The sequence below is a fragment of the Stegodyphus dumicola genome, chromosome 10 (assembly GCF_044657685.1).
Source record: "Stegodyphus dumicola isolate Sdum_Otavi_A_Nest chromosome 10, ASM4465768v1".
Taxonomy (NCBI): domain Eukaryota; kingdom Metazoa; phylum Arthropoda; class Arachnida; order Araneae; family Eresidae; genus Stegodyphus; species Stegodyphus dumicola.
Window position 1 is genome coordinate 175,607,263 of NC_140777.1, and position 18,987 is coordinate 175,626,249.

At 31.6% G+C, this 18,987-nt stretch overlaps 1 protein-coding gene and 1 long non-coding RNA gene across 2 annotated transcripts in view; both read left to right on the forward strand.

Moving 5' to 3' along the window:
* The first annotated feature begins 3,448 nt into the window (after positions 1 to 3,448).
* LOC146995209 (uncharacterized) lies at positions 3,449 to 4,412 on the forward strand. Its single transcript, XR_015043723.1, has 2 exons — positions 3,449 to 3,528; positions 4,160 to 4,412. It is a non-coding gene; the product is annotated as an uncharacterized LOC146995209 (long non-coding RNA).
* A 4,102-nt stretch (positions 4,413 to 8,514) lies between these two features.
* The window catches only part of Rpn1 (regulatory particle non-ATPase 1), an 81,941-nt gene continuing 71,468 nt past the window's right edge, over positions 8,515 to 18,987 (forward strand). The window contains exon 1 of the mRNA XM_085825899.1: positions 8,515 to 8,729. Within this exon, the coding sequence (XP_085682025.1) occupies positions 8,637 to 8,729 (93 nt within the window). The 5' untranslated portion in view covers positions 8,515 to 8,636. The remainder of the gene's footprint in view (positions 8,730 to 18,987) is intronic.

Below are 18,987 nucleotides of genomic sequence, written 5' to 3' on the forward strand. Positions count from 1 at the left end.
AAGTTAAAACATCCATTTGACATGATTAATTTGGAATGTTCAATAAACATAAACTGTTCATCAATACTAAAAACACTAGATAAACAATTATCCACATAAAATGACGATTTCAATTTTTGAGCAACTTCACTATATTGACGTGGACAGTTTTCTAATAGATGCATTATAGATGCGTTCAACAAGTAGGGGCTCGAAGAAACTCCAAACACAACTCTGCAATGCCTATAAATTAATTTCTCTTCATTGCATGGGAAAAAAAATCTGAGAAAATCTCTATCTTTAGATGCGACGGATAACATTAAAAAAGCCTTTTCAATATCGGCACTAATACCAATCGGATACATTCTAAAACGATCTATAATATCAGGTATTAATTCAATAAGATTTATTCCTTTACACAAACATTCGTTCAAAGAGAGTCTCCCTTTCTCAGATGCAGAAGCGTCAAAAACAGGACGAATTTTCGTGGTTTCACTTCCTAATTTGATTACAGGCCTATGCGGCAAATAATGACATTCATTATTCAATTCGTTTTCTGGTACGCGTTCAATAATATTCAACCTTTCCCATTCTTTGAACACATTTTGATAATCATCGAAAAATTTACTACATCTGAGTTTATAGATCATCTTTTGATACCTTTTCCAGGATAATTCTTTATTATCGGTTAAATGTGTCGTATCACATTTCCACGGAAGTTCTACTTCATATCTTCCATTTGGAAGAATTTTCATTTTGTTCTCAAATTCAGATAAATTAAAACTTTCATTCATTTTAACAGTTTCGTTTGGAGCGCATATTCCTATTTTTTCAAGTTCCCATAACTCATTCAGAGGAATTCTCCTGACATGCATTGAAAATGTTTTCAAAATATTATCCTTTTCACCCGAATTTCGTTTGCCAAATACCGTCCACCCAAGTTTCGTTTCGACAGCCGTTACCCCGGACTGTAATTCAATAGAATTTCCCGTCAATAACTTTCCTATAACATCTGCTCCGATTAAAAGGTTATTTTCAATTTCCTTTCGCAATGGATCCGAAAATTCGATTTCTTTTTCTTTTAATTCATTCAAAATCTCTTTATCCTTAACCTTAGGAATAAAACCGCAAATATTTTTTTCCGATAATGCCTCAAAACTACATGCGAATGTTCCTTTTAAATTGCTGACCTCGACCGAAAACACTTCATGTTGTTTAGGTTTCGTTTCGTCCCCCCCAAACAGTGCATGTATAACTGTCTCCTCCCGAAGTGGAGATGCTTTAAGCTGACTCATCATATTTTCACTAACGTAGCTACTTTGGCTTCCACTATCAATTATGCAGCGAATAATTTTCTCGCGACCTTGACACCGAATTCGAACGCAAAGCGTTTGCAAAAATACAGTTTCGCTTCTGCTACAGTTAGAAAGAGAACTCTCTTTTGAAACATTTATCTGATCATTATTTTTTAGCTTTTGATTACACATTACATCAAAATGATTACAACTTTTGCAAATAGAACAACTTAACTTACCTTTGAAAGGACAAAATTTACTAATATGACTCGCTCTTTTCAGACAAGAAAAACAAGCACCTTTTTTCAACAACAATTGTTGTTTTTCAGCTAAAGTCATTTTTTTTGCAGAGTAACATTTTTCACTAAAATGTTTCTTTTCACAAAAATTACAGTTCGGAACACTCTTACCTGAATTCTCAAGACTTACTAGAGCTGATGCTGTTACGGGATCATTTTGCTTTACCTGTTCGTGGTTATAATCTTTCTTTCGATGGTTCTGTTGGGAAGCGAAACCAGTTCTTGCGAGGAGAACCATCTCTTCCCCCTTAACTTCCTGTTTTAAGAAATTCATTAAATATTTCAAAGATCGATTCCCTTTAGTTTCAATGGAGTCGTGATTTCTGCTTCTTTCCCATGCCATCAGTACTTCTTCTGGTAAGCAACTTTCCACTAAGGGGGTCAAAAAATCCCCATATTTTTCTTGGGTTCTTCCCAAACTTTCCAACGCTCGCAATTTTCCTTCTAGTTCATCATACAGGGAGGGTAGATCCGTTTTTGCTCTTCCGGTTACAGCGTTCTTCATCACTAGGCTTAACAAGTCTCTCACATAGATTTGCACAAGTAAATCTTCGCGTCCAAAGCGCTCTTTTAGTTGTTCGATGGCTTTAGGATAATTAGCTGCCGTTGCCGGGAAGCTAAGGACTAGGCGTTCTGCTTTCGATTTGGGTTCCATGGCCTGCAATAAATACTGCATTTTATCTTCATCGGCGATACTTTTGTCATCGTGGATTTTCTGGAACTGACTCCAAAAAGTCAGGTAATCTTTAGCTTCACCACTGAATTTTTTAAGCTCAATTTTAGGCAATTTAAATTTCCTAGATTCGGAATTATTTGAAGGAGAAGAGGCTTGTATTTCCGCATCTATTTGAGCACACTGTTCTAGAAACTTATCTCGATAATTCTCCGCTTCTTGAAAATCATCACTAAATAATTTTTCTCCATCTTCAGTCTGCAGAATTTGCTGCGATATAGCACTCTGGCATACGTCAAGTCTCTGGAATTTATCACAAAGTTGACACTTCAAAATCGAAAGTATTTTCAAATCTCTTACTTCTTTAGTTAATTCACTTTCGGTTTTTCTTGAGGTTTGCGTAAACGCAATTCTAAGTCCTTTTCTTTGGGCCTTTAAAGCGATCAAATCCATCTTCAAAGTATATTCAAAATCGAAATTCAATATCAAAAGTTCAATCGGAAAATTCTAATTCAAAGCACCCGGTCCCACCGAGGGTACCACTATGTTACGAAGAACACAGAAAATATATAAATCAAATATATTTAAAACAGTTCGTTCAGTTGCGGGCCTGCCTCTACCCGAGGCTGGGTGCATTATGAATAAAGACAAAAAAATTCTTAATAAATCATTCTTTATTTCCATCAAAACAGTATCACTCTTCCGAGCTCAGCTTTCGTTCGTCCACACGTAAAACATTCGAAAAACTCAGCACGCAGGCTGACGTCACAAGCAGCAGCGCCTCGCGCCGGTTATTACTTCAGTTCATTTCACAACAGATGGAGTAAGCATGACGTCACAAAATTGAAGCCGAGGAAGGATCGACAGCGTGACGTCACGACTGATGAGCCAGCATGGCTGCCGTGTAGCGTACGGATAAGACGAAAGCTTTGTTTATAATTGTATTAAAACTGCTCAGCCAGATAAAATTGGTGAATGTAGTGAAGGATGTCAATCGTTCCCGCTGCTACGCAGCTAATTTCATAAGTAAATGCCATAAACAGGTATTTTAGTATTTCTATTTTTCTGACTTTATTGCTACTCTTTATTAGTTCAGCATTGCTTTGTTGATCGTTTCGACCCGATTTTGAGAAATATGGATAGATGTGCTGCACCAAATTGTCAAATCATTCTAGAAATAACTTTAGGATGTTTTGTTTAGCAAAAAATGAAAAAAGACGAAGAAGTAATTCTTTCTGGTCGAGATCAATGGATTTCGGTCGCAGGAGCGTGTTTTTGTGAAGTAAGTGCAGCTTCGTATTTTTTCATAGCATATGAGAAAAATTCCCTTATTATTTTTTTTCAAAATGTGTACTTTCATTTAGCTGTCACTTATTGACGCTGAAATGATTTTACAAATATAAAATCAATTGTGGAATGTGTGTGCATTTGTGCAGCAAAATATCACCAATACTGTTTTTTACTGTTGCTAATAGTTTATACTGTTTGTAAAATTGTATTCTATATTTCATGTAAACTTTGTCTCGGTCCGGATTATAATAGGCGTTTTTTTATTTAAATTTTACTGTACGAATAGTGTATTAAAGGTCTATGCTGTATTTTGATTCTGATGTATTGTCGCCAAATATATCAGTTGGCGCCAGTCTTAAAAATTGGTAAGTATAACATAAATTATAAATTGTTTAGGTTATTCTGTATAGTGAGGTAAATATATTCTGTGTCCTTCAGGAAGCTTCATAAACTTAATTATTTATTCTTAATTTTGTCCTATTTTCATATAAAAGTTAAAATTTTTCACAAAATTTCATTCTTAATAGTGTGATTAAATTCATTTAGTACATGCAACTGTAATTAAATACTAGTGTTTTTGATTTTAATGTTAAACTTCATACATGCTTTTGTTAAATTTGAAGGTGCATTTTGAAGAAAACCAGTTTGAATGTTCTAGGAAAGATGGGTTTAAAAAACTAAAGCCTTGTTTAATGTGCCTAATCCAACACAACTGTTGACCCCACAGCATGTAAAAGGCATTGGGTTTACCAAACTACCATTCAATGATATCCAGTTTTTAAAATGTATGTTTTTTTAAGTTTTATAGTTTTCATAAAAAATGTTTCATATTAAAAATGGACTAATTTGTTTTATAAATAAATCAAAATATTGAAATTCAAGCATTATATGATTAAGCTTTAATTTCAGTGCTTAAGAATAGATTAAAAATTGAAATTTTTAATAGATAATAATTCATAATACTGTTTAAATTTTGCTGTTATATATATATAATTAAATGTGTATTTTATTATAATAATCATATTTAAAATGAGGCATAAAAGCAACCTCAATTTGATATAGTTTTTGATTAAAATTACTGATTTCGAGGCCTATCAGACACAGGTCTCATTTCTTCGGATTTGCCCCTAAAAAAGAGAAACCTGTATTTGATTGCCTTCAAAGTCCACAGAGGTTTGTTTAAAATCAGGATTAAACTAAAATAACTTTTTTGCTTCATTTTAAATTTTACATATATATATAGGAATATGCATTAAGTAAGCAAAAGAACAGTATTATTGAAAGTAATAATTTTGAGTAATATAATAATATGGTAATGTATGTTTTAATGTCCTATATGTCTTGTCTAAGTCCTCGCTTTCAGAAGTGGGGCTTCATTGTTTAAATAATGTAAAGTCCTTCACCTATTATAAATTTCAGATTTTACATAGAAATATCATACAAAGTAAATTTGCAGTACTCAATTACGTTATTGTTTCCATCATTATTGGATTAATTTGAAGTTAGTCATTAAGGTTAAGTATTTATAAAATGTTTGTATTTTGTTCACAAAAACTTCCATCATGTAGCAGTTACTTTTATGTTATGGAAGATATCAAGCTCTGCTAAATCAAATTTACTTTTGTGTGACCTTAAATCTTAAGCACCAATCGTAAATTTGTTTTGGCATGTTTTTAAGAATTTGAATGAAAAATTTATTGCTACTGTGAAAGAATGATCAACTGATGTTTACCTTACTAATCAATGTCTTACAGTGTTGTAATGATTCGTAGGATTTTTCATAATGTGATGTTGCATATATGTTTTGATCTTATCAAATAAATATAAAGAATGTATTCCTAATCAGATATTTCTTCTTACGTAAGATTATTCTCTATCATGATGTGATGCTTAGGATTTGTTTTTAGAAGCCAAAACACTATTTTTTGAGATGCTAATAAAAGCAATGTATTTTATTTATTTACTTACTGCTTTAAAACAGGTTTTGAATTAAGGCTTTCCCCTTCCTTACAGTATGCTCATAAAACTCACTTAAGCTATATTTTTAACATATTAATGAGATATATGTAAATAAAATATGTCTCTTAGGGTAGCTCCTTTAATAGGGAGGAAAACTGAACTAAAATGGTATACCTTAAAAACATTTTATTGAAAACAAAAATACTATCATAACAGTGTCTGCTAAGATTTATTCAGATTTTTTTTTTTTTTTTTTTTTTTTTTTTTTTCATTTATTCTGGCATTTCCCCATAAATTCATATAAATAAAATTTCAGGTAAAGTAGGTCTAGCATTATATCATTCTATACAAAGCTGTTGACTTTATGTATATTCTATATAAAGGTGTTGACTTTAATGGAAAAAATCCAGTTGTGTTTTAATAAAATTTGATTATAATGGAATGACTTGCACTGTGTTAGAAAAAAAAGAGTGAAAAATAACAATTTTTGTTTTATTTTCACTATAAGTACAAGTATTTTGCATATGTTTGTTATCAAAAGATGTAGATTTAAAGTTAAATAATACTTTTGTTTTTACTTATGCAAATTAATTAATAAGGATATTAACTAATTATAGAATTATTGGTACTCTTCTGTTATCGGGACTGGATTCAGAAATCTCTATATGGATGTATATTGAATGTATGTATATATGAACCATGCATATGTATGTGTGTATACATACATTTTTGATTTCCATCCCGATAACAGAAGAGTACTGAATTATCATTAAATATTCAGATATGTGTAATAATATATTAACAACATTGTTTCACGAGAAAATAGTAAAATTAAATTAATTTTAATAATTTTCTTGTGCCATTGCTTCAAGCAATGAAATTTGAATTTAACAAATATTCACTATTTGTATAAAGCAAATATAAAATTCTCTACTCATATAAAGCAAATATAAAATTAAAATTTTAAATTTTATGTATGTTTTTTCCCCTTGTTTAATTCATAAATTTACCAGTTTTTCTATGTACTGTATAAAGTATTTTCTCAATAGCAAATGTATCGGTAAATAGTGTCTAAATTTTGTGTGGAAAGGTATTCTTTTTATTTTTTATTTATTTATGTAAGTATTTATTAATTTTTAAAATTTTCTTTTTAGCTAAATAAAGAACAAAAATAGTATTTTTGATATGGAATTTTTACATTGCTAAATTTATATAAAAATACATTTTTAAAATATAGATTCCCACAGCCATTAGAGCATTGAAATAGTTTTTATAGCATTCTGCTAAAACATCAAAATTTAAAGGTGTATATCTCAAATCAGTATTTAAAATCATAAAGCTTTTAGCTACCTTTTTCTGGATATGCACACAAAATAACATTTTTAACCAAATTGTTGCAATAATAGACATTCGATTCCATGTGAGCAAACTTCAAACTGCATATTAAAAATGATAAACAAGAAGTAGATTAAAAATGAAAAACAAGAATTATTATGCAGACAAGCTATTAAATTTTTCAGAAGTTTAAAATGCGAACTTGCTAGATATATTAAAGCATCAGCATGTATTTATCCACTTATCATATAAAATTTGCTTACAATTTTAGAAAAGTAACTTTTGATTCAGAAAAGCTTTAGAAACTTAAAAATTACTGAAGTTTTCTTCATACAAATTTGTAGCCACAGCTTTAATGTTCTCTAAATAATTTAACATGTAATGTAAATAAAAGTAATATGCTTAACTCCATCAGTACTGAAATGGTATAGTTAAGATATTAAGAATTATCATACAAGTACTGTATTGAAAGGCTTATAATTTTTATATAATACATGAAACTACCTTGAATTATAAAAGAAAAGTAGTTACATAAATATGAAAACGTGATTTCAAACCCATTATAACCTCATGGAAATTAAGAATACAGCTGTGGGAAATCTCTTGTCAAAAAGTACATTTTGAGTTGTCTAACATTATGCATATATTGTATGCATGTATGTAAAAGTATAAGCTGAAAATTCAGAAGTAAGTTGACAAGAAAGTTTTTGTAACTTATATATGAATTTGAAGTATATGTGAAAATGTTTTAAAAACGCATCATGAATCACATGAGAAATTCGTCATTTTAAAAAACTACGAGAGAGAAGTCACACATCTCTATATGAGTGCGAAAAATCGGAACTTAAGATTCTCTAAAAGGTCCTCTAAAATGTTAAATAATTAAAGTTTTAACTAATACGGCTAAAGAGCCAAAGATTGCCCCCCAACCGAAATTGCAACCCTAAAGGGTCGCAAAAACATGGCTGACGACTCACACATATCAGTGGTGACGTCACGCATCGTGACGTATCATGGCTTCATTTTCATTGCATGGGAACATACGGGGAAGGCTTACTCATCTATTCTAACCTCCTTGAAGTGCAGCTCCAATTTATTTGTCCTACTTGTAAAGTTGTCTAATGAGTTAAGATGTTTCTTTATCATATAAGACTTTATCGATGAAAGCTAAGGTTTATAGTTTTTCATATAGATACTTTGGAAGTCATCACGTCTGAAATTTTTATAATTGTTAAATATTTTCACTAATTTAACGATTAATACAATTACCAGCTATTCCCACTAATCACTAGTTATTCTTCCTACTTTTAATACCTCACACTGTCAGAGGTTCATTTTATAGTAAATCTGGCTTATATTCTTATTATGATTTAATTCCACATATATAAGTCTACATATGCTATAACCCACACATATTATATTTTAATTTCTAATAGGCCAATTTCTTGCCAGTTATTACGTCTAATTAAAAAAATATGCATAGCGGAAATGCCGTGCCAGTGTACTCATGCACAAATTTTTGCAATTTTTGTAGCATTCGGATTAAGCTGAAAATTTCTAAAGCTTGCCAATCAATTTTGTGAAGTTTTATATTTATTTCTTTACTTTCGGAGATAAAATAAGCAAGGACTTTTCAGAATTTTGCTTTGTCATTTTACTTTGCATACATCTCAACTCAACAGAAATCCGAACTGTGTGTATTTACAGTAAGGCGGAAAGAGCAATAGTGTTCGCTGACAATATATTTGATTGTGTAATTCCAAACCCTTAGAATTAATAGCTTAGAAACACCTATTTAAAGTAATTATGAAGGAGCGCATAAAAGTTCCCGTTGAAGATCCAAAAGATGTTAAAGATAAGAAAGAAAAGAAAATTGAAGATGAGAAGGAGCCTGAACTTGTAAGTATAAAAATTTTTATTGTTGTTCATTTTAATTTTTAAGAGTTGTTTATGATGTATACATAAAAAATAAAATTGCATTTCTTAGCTATCAAAATATTTTATTTTCCCCCTCTTGCGATAATATCCAGGTGTCATATGTTATGTAATTTTTTGTTTTTTGAGAGAAAGTAGATTCCTAATTAAATGTTAAAAATGTTTTAGTGTAATCTGTTGTTCTGTAAAAATGTGAGTACAAATCTGAGACTGAAATATTACCTTCACTTATTCTTTATCTGGAATAAGTTGAAAGTGTTAAAAAGTGTTATTGTTTAGAACATTCGTGAGAAGAAAAAGGGTTATGGTGACATATAAACTAATTTACTTATTCATAACTGCCTGTGTGGTATGTATGTATTAATTTTTATATGCAATTTCAGTTTTTATTCAGTATGGGGGAGGGCATACATATGATTTAAATCAAATTTCTCGTCATTATAATTCGCTTGAGATAGTGAAGAAAGTGACACAGAGGTTATTGAAAATGAAAAAATTTCGATTGACAAAGTAGTCGGTATTCTTATGTCTGTTTATAGAATTAAAGAGAAAGTATTATCACATAAAACGAAGCAACTTAAACAACTTACATTGGAAGAAATGTTTAATAAAGTAAACAAATAAATATTAAGCTTTCTTTTTTGTAAATTTTGATACCCTTTAGATCATAATTGTTCTTTTTTCATAAATTACGGTTTCATATTTTTAATTTTATAATTTCTGCATGCCATCTTACCAGATTTAAACTGATGATCTATAATCTGGAAAAATCGAGAATCCGGAATCGCCGAAGTTCCGGCGAGTCCGGATTAAGGACTTTTGACTGTATGTGCAATTCTTAAAAACGCGCCAAGCAGTGGGCGATTCTGCACTTTCTCCACCAATTCTAAAGTAGAAGCAGACAAAAAATACATAATCTTAATAAACTACATTTTAAACCCAACAATAAAATAACATGAAAAAAAAGAAAAAAAACCTGTTAACCTGAAATTCCTTTGTCTTCAGTCTGTGGAACACAAAATTCCTTAACAGCATCCAAAAACTTCGTAAAATTATCTGAACTCGAATCCATATACTGGCGTCACCACATAAATTCACAAAAATAAGAGTAAAAAATATCGTACGTAGTTCCGGACTGTCCGGAAAATGGATACTAAGTAAGCCTTCATTTACACACCAGTCACTAAATGCATTTTCCCCCTTTCGTTCAAAATCGTACAGAAACTTCAAATTAACCGGCAGAAGGCGCACACCCAACACTGACGTTGGAGATTGCGCGGGGTGACAGCGTCACCCCAAGCAGTTTCATTATGAAAATGTGTTATATATTTTATAGAAATCATTTGATTATAAACAATAATTGCAATATTTCATTTAGAAACTATACTTCTTTACTTAAAAAACTTATGGTTGATCTTTACATTATGGTAACTTGGCGATTTTTTGGCGAAAATTTGGCGACCAACTCTCCTACAGCAACCCTCTATTTTTTTTTTCCCACCGCCATTTTGTCTTCACGAAGTAAAGACCTGTTTCTTTTCTTTTTATCTATTGAACACTTCTTCCAACAATCTACTAGCCGAATTACACTTATGCTAGAAATTTTATCTAACAAAACTGCTTAATCATGACAAATGTTCACTGCAAAATTGGGAAAAAGTTCACAATGCCATACTCCTTATGCGTTTTTCAAAATAACACATACACATAAACCATGTACACATCAACTTATTTTTACTTAAAAAAACATCCCAGAATTACACAAAAATGGCATTGCGCACACTCTTCACTATATCCATGTACACTGCTTTTTTCTCATAAATTAGAAAAATTTCACGAAAATACATGACAATTTTCTGAATCTTTAAACCCGGTAAAAAGAACATATATGAAATTACCTGATTGCGAAAAAGTATACACCCTTTCCAAATATGAACATTTCCACATATAAAATAAATAAAATATCCAAAAACTTCTACCGCTAAATCATCTGTTATATTATAAACGTCACCAACGAATTCATACTGCAAGCATTATAAATACTTAGTGTCAAATATTTAAATTATTTCCATGCACGTTTACTTCAACTAAAACGTATACCAAATTCCTACAAACATAAAATTCACAAAATAACTATCATTTAATTAAAATATAATTAAATTAAAAAACACTACTTAAAATACATTAAATTAATAAAAATTACACATACATTAAATTAATAAAAATTAGCTTACAATCCTAATTACTTTAAACTAAATCATTGCTAATAACAATTTTCCCAATAATACCAAATTACTTTACTTTCACCTTACATTTAGAACAATGCATAAAAATAATATCCTCAAATAATTAAAAATACTAACTTACCTAATCTTCTTCAGAATCTTACGTGTCCGATAAACTTTTCTTATTTCTGTTTCAGGATCTTTAAAATCATACTTATAGTTAGTTCACAACAAGGTACCAGGTAAAATAAATAACTTAATAAAACATCTTTACTTCTATCTCACACAACCTTAAAGAAACACTTATTACTACCCTTTTCAATCCCACTAAATACCCATTTCGAATTCACTTTAGTTAGGGCGATGGGATCCAACAATTAACGAACACTGTTTCACACAACGCAGAATAAAGCCAAATACAAAATTTCTAGATTTTTTCCCGATTTCCCCTCTTTTCTAATTAAAGAACCGTAATTCGTCCATTAATATCACATGACATATCCCATGATCTCTCATTTCTCTCACACAAAATAATGCGTAATCGGAACTGAGTACTGCTCACGTTATTACCAAAGTCCCAGGTAGTAAGTAACCTTTATCGCCTCCAAAATGTCGCCAAACTACCAGTTACCATATTCTAAAGATCAGCCCTTTTTTCTCATAAATTCGAAAAATTTCACGAAAATGCATGAAAATTTTGTGAATCTTTAAATTCGGTAAAAAGAACATATATGAAATAACCTGGTAGCGAAAAAGTATATACCCTTTCCAAGGATGAACATTTGCACGTATAAAATATCCAAAAACTTTTCCCTCTAAATTATCTATTATAAACCTCACCTACCAATTTCTAATGCAAACATTAAAAATGGTTCCAAATACTTAGTGTCAAATACTTAAATTCTTTCCATGCACATTTACTTCTACTCAAACGTATTCCAGAATACTATAAACATATATAACTCTCAAAATCATGATCATTAAATTAAAATATAATTAAATTAAAAAACACTACTTAAAATATAAATAAGCACATACATTAAATTAATAAAAATTAGCTTACAATCCTAATTACTTTAAACTAAATCATTGCTAATAACAATTTTCGGTACTTTTCCGTTTAAGTAACCTTTATCGCCTCCAAAATGTCGCAAATTACCAGTTACCATATTCTAAAGATCAGCCAAACCTATTTCAATATTTAAGAAAAACCATTCAAAATAAGTATATACCTAATCAGGAGTCAGAAGCTAACATACACTTCTGGCAAACATAGGAAGAATGAATTTTACATGAAAAATTATCACATATTTTGCAAGAAATTGTAGTTTTATTGTCTTTGGATCTTGGACACATAGCACGTCGGCCTTTGTCGAGTTTTGGTTTATTTGATGGGCGTTCTTCTGATACACTAGAAGTCGCATTATTGATGCTTTCACGAACCACTTTAGGAAACATTGACGTATGTTTTGTAATCTCTATGTAAGGCGCTGTATAAGAGATATAGCCAAATGTTTTAGGAATTTTCTACTATTTCCATATTGTAAGGGAGGGGTCTTTGTTGGGAATAAAGGAACTCGGGTATTTATTGCAGTGACGTTCAACACAGTAAAAGGCGAACATCGGCCATCTGTTGGTTTTTTGAGATGTCGAATATAACGATAACATTTCATCAACTTTATCTACACCACCTTTTGTTGCATTATGAAAGTAAATTATTTCTGGTTTCTTCGTATCATCACTTTTATCAATGGCACCATCGCAATGCATTGTAGATAACAAAACTACACATTTTGATTTTTTAGGCACATATGATACTATTGTCGCATTCTTTTAGAACCCAAATATAGATAAATAACCGTTCCTAGTTTTTGTTTGGACGAACTTGGTGGGAATTTCAGCCTTGTTTCTGTTCAGGGTTCCTACAATAGTTAACTTCTTTGACAAAAGTTCTTTTGCTAGAGGATAACTTGTATACCAATTATCCATTGTTACATTTCTGCCTAAACAAAGGGGTGCACAGGCGTTTTGTAATTTCAAATGAAGAATTTTCAAATCTAAAGGGACCTTCCGACTGTTGTCTTGCGTATATCTCCATGTTATAGCTGCAGAAAGTTTTTGAATCTACTAAGGCAAATATTTTGATTCCATACTTCGATGGGTTGCTGGGTATATATTGACAAAAGGAACACCGCCCTCGAAATTTCTCTAATTTTTCTTTGATAGTAACATATTTACCAATAAGGTATATCTTTTGGCAATTTTCATTGAAATCGGTAAAAAATTCTCTTGCAGCCGCCAGTTTGTCCAATTTTTTCCGAGCTTCACGATTGGTCACATTGTCTAACCGTAGACACCTGAGAAGAAATTTAAGTCTTTTATATGACATTGTGTTCCGTAAAATTGCAATGCCTGTTTCAATTTTCAGTAGCCCACAAATCTTGCGTATTTTTATGTGACGATTTATGCAAGCCGTACAGATGTAAAAGCCCAAAAAGTGCTCTAATTTCCACATCATTTGTCGTAATATTTTTCCAATATAAATATTTGTACACTCTACAATGAATTGTATCATTTTAGCATTGAAAAACAATTCTCAACTTTCTAGAAGCTCCTTTATATTGCGTGCAGTTTCTTTTAATCCTGCTAAATGAGTTATTATAATTTGAGAAGACCTTTTTCACTTTTTGATTTGGTTTTCCATTCCGCCAAACTCTTATTTTTGCTAATAAAAATACTTTTTACTAAATCAGGATTTCCGCTGTCTTCATCATTCTGCTCAAATTCTCTTTCGCTGTTGTAAGAACTGTATATTTCTTTATCAGATTAATTTTTACTATTTTGATCAATTTCTCCTTCAGAAGACTCAACTTCATCTAATACAGTTCTCAAACGTTCCATCTGTTTTTTATGTTCGGTAAATTTACGTTTGTAAACCATTATCTATCAAATAATCCAACAGAACCACAACGGCAACACTCGAGAGCACGAAGCTAAACTTCTACTAATGAAAAATTTCGAAGCAGTAACGGTTGCACGGGGTGACTCAGTCACCCCATTCCCTCATGGATTCCAAGAAACGATTGCTTCTCTCGCAGAAAGAAAAACAAGCAAAAATAACAATACACATTCCAAGGAGAGTGTCAAACAGGAGAATACTAAAAGGATGATTCATTAAAATGAAATATTTCCGGTTAGGATTGTTGATTTTTGACGCATGGGGTGACTCTGTGCCCCGTGCGACTTCTCCCAGGTTAATCTTACTACATTCAGCCATTCTACTGTCTAAACAGTGAAACAGGTATTGTATTTCCTAACAACACACTCATGGGATGTTTTGTAAGGACATCCCATGATTCAAAATTTCCCGAAATAATGCAAATGTTCACAGTCAAAAGTCTTTAATCCGGACTCGTCGGGCGATTCAGGATTATCGGTTTTTCGGGATTATAGATCATCAGTTTAAATCTGGTAAGATGGCAGCATGCAGAAGTTATAAAATTAAAAGGTTAATCTTCGGATTATGGTAACTTGGCGATTTTTTGGCGACCAACCCTGGTGCAGCAACCTGCTAGTTTTTTTTTTTTTTAACACCATTTTGTTTTCACGAAGTAAAGGCATGAGTTTTTTTTTTAACACCATTTTGTTTTCACGAAGTAAAGGCATGGGGTTTTTTTTTTTTTTTTTTTGTCTCAACATTTTTTCCATCAATCTGCTAGCCGAATTACGCTTATGCTAGAACTTTTATGGAACAGAGGTGCTTAATCATGACAAAGATTAGGTGCGAAATTGGGAGAAAGTGCAGAATCGCCCACTGCTTGCCGCATTTTTAAGAATTCCACATACACGGTATCCATGTACATGTTGACCTATTTTCACTTAAAAAAAAATCCCAGAATTGCACAAAAATGGTATTGCACCCACACTTGACTTTATCCATGTACACTGCTAAAGTCCTAGCTAGTAACCTTTATCACCTGACCAAAATTTTACTAAACTACCTGTTACCATATTCCAAAGATTAGCCAATTAAAAATATGAAACCATAATTTATGAAATAAAGAGCACAGTAAATTACATATTTTTCTTCAAGTATGTTTGTGATATTCTCAATAAATACCTTTTTCAATTTCAATACCTTCAGCTGCAAAGACTACAAAACTTTACTGTATTTAAACTTCCTACATATGGGTTCCCTCTCTTTTGATACTTGTACTAAATTTATATTAGGAGATAATATAATCAAAATTTCTTTAGTAAATAAATTATTATCTTACTTTGCAGCTATTGCGCAAGTATTAGAAAAACTTGTTTTCGAACTAAGTGAATTTAAGATAATTCAACATTTGATATGCTAAATAGCAGCTATTAGCGCTATTTATCTTTTTTAATGCATTGCCTTTATATATTATCTCCGCTTTTTATTTTTAAGTTTAAAAGTTTTTCTACAAAATTTTTACTACATCGAAACTTCCTACATATGCTTTACACATGCGCGTAATGTGTTTAAGCAAGCATGATTAATGTATAACGGACAGTATAAGCTAAGTTAAAATTATATTTACTGATTCTAAGGCATTTCACTTAATATTGCAGATTGCACTGTTCCTTAATCTTCTAATTGGACCCAGCTTTTTTTTTTTTTTTTTTGCATACTGCTAGAGCAATTTTATAAAAATTAAGCTTGAACTTTCGATTATGTCAAAAAGAATTTCCAATTCTGGAGCTGCCAAAGGATCTACAAAGCGAAAGCATGTTTCGATGTCCATCAAACAAAAAGTGTCATTCATTCATTTTGTTAATAAAATTCATAGGCCAAAAGATTACATTTAGTGCTATTTTAATTAAGAATAACTGATATGTTAATCACCATAAACCCAGAAGCGGATGCAGAAAATAGCCGCACTGGACGGCAGAATTTAGGGAAGACAAAATTTTTGGAATTTGGGGAAGCACCGAGCCATAAAATAAAGGAATGAGAAGTTTTTTAAAATTTAGGCAAAGCACTGGGATCCTAAGTTTAGGGGTGTTGAATATCTGAAAATTAATTGTTTGATATCTTTAAACTTTTAACTTTGACTGACCCTTGGTGCCGGACAAAAAACTCACTAAAAATATAATCATCTTAACATTCATATATCATATCGAACAATCGTATAGTGGTAGTACAAGCTAAATTTTAGATTCTCGTTGTGAGTAACCTATGAAAAAGGAAAATCAGTAATCCAAATTCAATTAAAGCTCCACGTTTCTTAAAAGCCTACTGCCTCAAACAAATGGAGTGATATGAAAGACCAAAGTAAGTTAACACACAAAATAAACAAGTGCAATTAAAATTCTAAATCAAACACATTTATTAAATTCTTGAATATAATAATATTAGTAGTAAATATTTAGGTAACTGATCAGTCATCCTACCACATATTTTACTATGAAAAGTAATACATAATGTCACACAAAATTACAGCTTTCAATAATTAAAACATTTTTTTTCGCAAATTAAGAAGGTGTAACATATTTTTAATTCTCCGAATAAATGGTTCTCATTAATTAGGAATTAACCTTTTCTGACTCCAAATCAGTAGATGAAACAAATTTTAATCCTTCTAAAACTGGCCTTAACTTAAAATTATAAAACATTTCTCATTGTTACTAACTAGCTATACAGTCAAATACTGAAAATCCGCCTACCTGAAATCCACGTTGCCTTTCAAAATATAAACATTCAGTTTATAGGTTCTGGAAACCAATGAGTATGAAATATCGAAGAAAAAATACTTACCGAATAATGACGTCATAATAATGAGTCATAACGGAAATACTAAATTATTGACATCATGATAAAAGTTTTTCCCCCGCTAATCTGCATCGAGGTAAGAAAGCAGACGATTCACTCAACTCTTCTTTCAAGTTTACGATTCACGTTGTTGTATTTTCTGAGCTTTGTTATTTCACAAGATTATTTAGTGCTGCTTTTTTTTTTAATCTGGATATTTTGTGGATAAATTAAGAATATTTTAAATTTCAGCCCTTTTTTATGCAATTACAGATAAGTAACGCACTCATGATTTTACTGCTTGCAACATTGAAAAACGTAAACATGTTGCATTGACAGTATGAAAAACATAAACATGTTGCATTGACGGTAATGCAAAAAGTGCAAATTCTGCAAAACATGGAGACAGGTGCTGCTCCTCGATTTATAGCAGAATCGTATGGAATTACGATACGATTGTGTATGATATACGGAAAAATAAAGAAAAGCTGTTGAAATTTTACAGCAACAGTTATTCTAACACCGGAAGTCTTTGCATGAGGTACAATTGGCAAACCTCGATGCTGTGTATATGTAATACAATGAATAATATAATCAATTTATATATGTAATTATAATTTAATGCATATTATAAGTTATTGCAATAATGTATATAATAATTAAATTAAATATATCTAATATGCCTTATTTATTTTGCATTTTTAGTCTGAATATTACGATTTACCTTTTCTGTCCTGAAATCCTAAAATCCGCACAACCTTTGGTCCCAAGCTTTGTGGATTTCTGGATTTCTACTGTATTTAATTTATATAATTAATGACAATATATACATGGTAGATAGATCACTATTAACTGTTCCACCACATCATTGGGAAAGCTAAGAGGAGAGAGAAAATAATCTTAAAATTTTTTCACTCACAGATGGAAGACGATTTTTCCGTGTAGCAGGATCCTTAGTGTCTAATCCACAGGGGAATGAGCCAAGCCCATTTTTCCTTCTGTCACAACCCTTTCGGAAGTGTCTAAAATTATTAGAAATCATAAGTGGAAAGTACAGTCTAATAATTGTTCAAACAGCCAATAATCGCTTTATCTGTCCATTAGGTGGGAAAAAATAGTCCAGTTTAGAAAGATATTTATTTCAATTCAATAACAGGTAGCTGAATATACACAAGTTTTTAGCACGATCACTTGCATCATCGAAGCGACGAATCAACATTTTATGCTGAATATCTCGAACAAAGGCTCTTGGAGATAAACCTGCGATTCGGGTGAAGAAAGAAAAATCTGTGCTAAATTTTATTGGTAGATTGCTATATATCTCGCACTAAAGTAGTAATCAGCTCTCAGTCAAATGCTCTTTGCAGCTGATACATCTCGCACTAAAGTAGTAATCAGTTCTCAGTGAAATGCTCTTTGCAGCTAGCACACGTTTCTCTAGACATCTTGCAGGAAAATGTTCCTTGCATTTCTCATACAAAACTTTTAAACATCTCGCGGAAAAGAATGCATCCACTAGAGCAAGAAAGGAAAAAACGCAACTCAAGCCCTCTTGCTTAGGAAGCCTAAAGCAGGGCAAAACGCCCCTCGATCTTTTTTTTTTCTTTCACATCGCGGCTGCTCAAAATTCACTTAAATCAAACTCCGTTACAATCATAATTTCAGCCCGCAGGTTCACGTCGCTCGCAAGAGCAAGACCTACAAGGGGTCAAGCCCCCACTGTTTTATCTTTTTTCTTTCTCTTAGCGCGAAAATCAGAATCAGAATGACAACTAACATGGTGCAAGAACCGAAGTAAACTCTCTTCTCTGCCCCCCCAAAAATTTCATTGGCTAACAAAAAAATCATAAAATTAAAATCGCACCAACGCCAGAATTTTACTGTATCGAAACTGAAAAAACTACACCCCCATGACAAATCAAACACCAGAAAATCTGACAATGGAGTCCAAAACATCTGTACACACACAACGTGGGAACTAAAGTGTACCCCCCAACTAACAAGCAGAAACTAAGCTTTACGAGAATTCAGTTACCTAAGCTTACAACAACTCCCACCGTCTTGAAGTAAACATAATTGCAACTATAACAAAGCGAAAGCAAAACTATTTTCGTTTCAAATGCCATTAGTAAAAAGTGAAGACCCAATACCTACTGCCTCCATTATTAGTAAAAGGCCATAAACCAATAAACCAGGTGACTCTTGCAACCGTTTTCTGTCT